Source organism: Galeopterus variegatus, unplaced genomic scaffold, assembly GCF_000696425.1.
Source record: "Galeopterus variegatus unplaced genomic scaffold, G_variegatus-3.0.2 Scaffold1344, whole genome shotgun sequence".
Lineage (NCBI taxonomy): Eukaryota > Metazoa > Chordata > Mammalia > Dermoptera > Cynocephalidae > Galeopterus > Galeopterus variegatus.
Genome location: NW_007727455.1, coordinates 391,096 through 396,141, shown reverse-complemented (window position 1 = coordinate 396,141; position 5,046 = coordinate 391,096). Strand labels below are relative to the sequence as shown.

The window sequence follows — 5,046 nt, the reverse complement described above, 5'->3', positions numbered from 1 at the left end:
TTTCCCCGGGCCAACCCCGCCCGCCGGGGGCCGGCGGGGGGGCCCGCGGCTCGGGGCCGCCTGGGGGGGGGGCGACGGCGCTCCCGCCGAGGGTTCGGATCCCACATACAGACCGGCAGCTCACTGGCTGAGCGAGGTGCGGGCGCAAAACGGAGGGTTGCAATCCCGTTGCCGGTCCTGGTCCGGTACGGGCACGACACTGAGGGTTGCGATCCGTTGCCGGTCACGAAAAAAGACAAAAAGGAAAAAAAAAAAATCCTGCTCCCTCCTCTAGGACCCCTGGAATGAACAAGGATGGGGAGGGAGAGGCAGCACCTCAGGGTCTGGCCACACAGCTGGGTTGTGATGGGTCCCAAAAACACTGATGGTGCAGGTAACACCTGTGGGACATGAGGGGACAGTCAGGACAAGGCCCCTCTACCAGCCCAGGAGGCTCCTCCCCCTGACATTGTGGGCACCTTAGGGGATGATGTGGGCACCTTTGGGGATGATCCGGCCATCTGGAAGCACAACGTCCTGGGTACAGCACCGGGAGAAGCCTGGAACAGGGGGATGCAGGCGCAGACTCTCCTTGATGCACATGGTCAGGAAGGGCAGCTGGGCCAGGTCATCCCTATGAAACCATCCCCCCCAACAATTATCCACAGAGCAAAAACAGGGTCCTCCAGCCCCTCCATTGCCCCATGAGACCTTTTCTCCCTATAACAAAATGAACTCCAGATGGATCATATACTCGAGCATTAAAAAAGCAGAAAAAGTTAGAAAAGCAGAGAACTAGAAAAGTACCAGAGAAATCTAGCCAGGTATTTTTAAAAGCTTTTTTCTGAGCAAAACACAACACGCAAACACCAACATAAAAAGGTTAACAAATTTGCATTAAAATAAATATTCCTTATGACAAGGACCAAAATCAAAGTGTAAATGAGTAAGAAGCAAAATAAACAGATCCAATGTTTTGCTCTCATTTATCATTGTACTAGAGATACTAGCAAATGCAATTAGACAAGAAAAAAAGGAGAATGAAGTATTTTGAAATGCAGAAGTAAATGTTTCATTGGGGCAGATAGTGATTTTATGCTTAGAAAACATGAGAGCATCCACTAGAAAACTTTTATAAACACTGAAGATACAGTAAGTGGGATAAATTCTTTTCTTTAATCTTTCTCTGTGTGGGTGGCTGTTTAAAATTTTAATACCTGTTCATTTGTCTTAACATATTCAAGAAATTGTTGTGATTGTGAACAGATATGATTTTATGTGGTGGGGGGGAGAGGAATTGGCAAAGGGAAACAAAAATCAACTACATTGTATATTAATAAATTAAAATTAATAAAAATAAATTTAAAAATAAAAAAATTTTAAAAACAATTTTAATTCTTATAATCCATGAAAAAATAAAATAAAATTTTAATACCTGGCACAGTTAACTGGTTCAAAATTTGAAAACTATAAAACATTTGCACCCCTATGGCCCACACTACCAACTTCTTCCACCATCACACGTTGCTTAGCTTATTATTTTTTATGTACTCTTCTATAGTTACTTTTTATGATCTTAAAAAATTATATAGTAGCCTGCTATATCTGATACACACAGCACTGTATATTTTTTCGCTTAGCAGCATATCAATCTTTTCTTATATATCTCTTGGGACTTCTGTCAAAATAGGGTTTTCCCTACTCTAAAGCTATCAAATAATTTTCCCATGGTTTCTTTTACAGCTTTTAAGACTCCTTTTTGAAATTTTAAATATTTGATTCATCTAGACATTATCTTCTTGTAAGAGATCAGAAGAAGGTTGAGTTGACTTTTTTCCCAGGCAGCTCCCCAGATATCCCAAGAGCTTTTATTAAATGATCTATGTTTTTCCTATTGATAGGAGATACCATCTTTAGCATGTACTATGTTCATTGGGCACAAAATTTATATAGATAAATCACTAGTTTTGTATGTAGAAATAACAATTAGTTGGAACAGATAATAAAAGAAAATATGCTAATAACAATAATAATGAAATACCTGCATTAAACTTAACAAAAAATGTAAAATTTCTGGGCTGGCCTGTGGCTCACTTGGAAGAGTGTGATGCTGATAATACCAAGGCCACGGGTTTGGATCCCTATATAGGGATGGCCGGTTAGCTCACTTGGGAGAGCGTGGTGCTGACAACACCAAGCCAAGGGTTAAGATCCCCTTACTGGTCATCTTTAAAAAAAAAAAATGTATGGGCCGGCCCGTGGCTCACTCGGTAGAGTGCGGTGCTAATAACACCAAGGCCCCGGGTTCGGATCCTGAAGAAAAAAAAAAATGTAAAATTTCTGTATTTCAAATGAACTTATAAAATTCCCTACATCTAAACAAAAGACACAATTCACCATAGCAACAAACATATTTAAAGGTTGATTTAACAAAACATGCATAAAATCCCTAAGCAAATATTTTAAATTTAACAGGCTAAAGACTTCTTTCAATTGATATGTAATAATTGTACATATATTTATGGACTAGAGAATGATGTCTGGATACATGTATACAGTGTGGAACAATCATAGCAGGGTGATTAGCCAACCCATTACCTCAAACATTTATTTCTTTTTTTATTTAAATGATAGATATTCCTTCCACATTCTGGGACAATATGTGTCACTATTATAAGGTAATCCATTTTCCACAAATCAACCATATTGTTAAATCAAGCAAAAGAATATATTCAATTCAAATAAAAACCTACCTGACTTTTTAAGGAACTTATAAACTTACTCTAAAAGTTTTCTGGAAGAGATCATGAAGAGCAAGGTCAATTGGAAAATAAAAGGTTGAAGAGAGTAAACTCACTCTACTAGATATTAAGACCTATTACAAAGGCACCATGGTAAAATTGTGGGGCACTCCTGCTAGAACAGGAAAATAGACACATGGTACAGAAGAGACAGTTCAGAGACAGACATGTGAATAAGTGAAAGCTTCGCATGTGGAAAAGGAAGCCCCACAAAAATCCTCGGAAATGGATAGATGGTATATGGCTGTAAAAGAAAATTTGGGCTAATTTGACTTCATAAAAATTAACCACCTGGTGCATGGTCCCCTGTCCTGTGAATCTCTCAGAGGACACTATGGGCCTGCCTCACAGCCCCTCTCCCCACCCCACATTAGTACCAACCTCCAAATCTCTGGACTGGGCTCAGTCCTGGGCTCTCATGGTCCAGTTTTGCTAGGACCTGCTCCACAAATGGGCATCTTCTGCTGTGAGCCACTGTGTCTGGGCTGGAAGCTGCTTGAGCCCAGGAAAGGGCCACTGGAGGGACCCCTTGCTGGTCAGCCCCACCAAGAAGGCCCAGGCTGGGCAGGATGAGCCTGGCATGCTGCCCTCCTTGCCGTTGAGTCCTGAGCAGCTGGTCCGCACCCAGAGGAACAAGGCTGCAGCCCTGCTCAGACTCGTGGCTGGCGATGTGCCCATGGGCTATGGTGAAAGTTGGATGAAACCCTCAGTGGAAAGTTCGGGAAGCCGTATTTTATAAAGCCAATGGGATTTGTTGCAGAAGAAAGGAAACATTACACTGTTGATCCACCCCCACACCAAGTCTTCACACGGACCCAAATGTGTGACATGTGAAGCTTTTCTTCCTTGGACAGAATCCATATCATGGACTCAATCAAGTTCACAAGTTCTGCTTTACTGTTCAAAGACCTGTTCCACCTCTGCCCAGTTTGGAAAACATTTATAAAGAACTCTCTACCGACATCGATGGTTTTGTTCATCCCAGCCATGGAGATTCATCTGGGTGGGCTAAACAAGGTGTTCTCCTATTCAACACTGTCCTCGCTGTTTGGGCCCATGAAGCCAATTGTCATAAGGAGAGAGGTTGGGAGCAGTCTACTGATGCAGTTGTGTCCTGGCTAAATCAGAACTCGAATGGCCTTGTCCTCTGGCTCTGGGGCTCTTATGCTCAGGAAAAGGGCAGTGCCATTGATAGGAAGAGCATCATGAAGTGCAAACTGCTCATCCGTATATAGAGGGTTCTTTGGGTGTAGACATTTTTCTAAAACCAACGAGCTGCTGCAGGAGTCTGACAAGAAGCCCATCAATTGCAAGGAGCTCTGATCCTGAACTGAGGGGTGGTTTTGAAAAGCTGCTATTGAAATATTTGTCAGTTCTGAAGTAGAGTGGAAACGTTACGTATTAATTCTTAAGTACTCTGCATAAAGGAAAAAAGTTTCCAGAAAGGAGCTGTGAACCTGGCTGCCCACAAATGGCAGAAACAGCAAAGACCAAATGTCTTTCTCTGCAATATTGTTTTGGCCTAAAATGCAGGTGAGATCAAATTCTCACTTGGCTCTCTTCAACTCCCTTACCTTTATGAGTAAAGGGGGGAGGTGTGTACTTTCTGGTACAGTCAATAGTCTGCTGCCTGCCACTACTTGTTTCTACCTGGTAGGGTAGACTTCAGCTTATAAGGTGGTGGATGTTTTTGTGACAAAGGCCTCCAAGTGTGTGGTCCACAAGCATTCCAGCTTCACTGCCTCCCTGAACTTTCAAGAAGCCCTTAGGCTCCTCCTGGAAGGAAGCTTAGAGATGCTTTGCAAGTTTCTAGAAATCTGGCCCAGAAATTTGGGATCAATTTCCTGATTGCAGTAGAGGAGAAGATTCCTAAAGAATAGTCCTTGGAGTGAGCCTTAACAGGTAGAGACTGAGAGCAGTGAGCTGGGTCTTGTTTTATCCTGTTATTTGGGGGGCAATTCTTGGAATAAGTGGTGGAAGTTGAACAAGGAAGAGGAGAAAAGGGGATTTTTTTAATGGGGAGGGGATGATTTTCTCTTAGGGTTATCCTGAGTTGGGGTTTTTAAGGCAACACAGACTGCCAAATGCTGTTTTTAATGGACTGAAATCACTTTTGGATGTTTTTTTCTGCAGCACTGGAGAATTTTACTTTTTTAAAAAATACAGATACCTATTTTTTTCCAATCCTGTTTTTAAAGAGACAATCTTTATTGGGTCTGCACCCCATCTTTGACCATATTAGAGATATGGTTTTTGCTGTTAGCCA

General features: G+C 42.2%; 1 protein-coding gene and 1 pseudogene across 1 annotated transcript in view; one reads left to right on the top strand and one right to left on the bottom strand.

Annotated features, from left to right (window-relative positions):
- LOC103593427 (leukotriene-B(4) omega-hydroxylase 1-like) overlaps positions 1–5,046 on the bottom strand; it is a 24,900-nt gene that overhangs the window by 1,827 nt on the left and 18,027 nt on the right. Inside the window, exons 9-10 of the mRNA XM_008576400.1 lie at positions 480–613; positions 316–380 (exon numbers count right to left, since the gene is read on the bottom strand). Coding sequence (XP_008574622.1) covers positions 316–380; positions 480–613 — 199 coding nt within the window. The remainder of the gene's footprint in view (positions 1–315; positions 381–479; positions 614–5,046) is intronic.
- Positions 3,231–4,103, top strand: LOC103593430 (annotated as a pseudogene).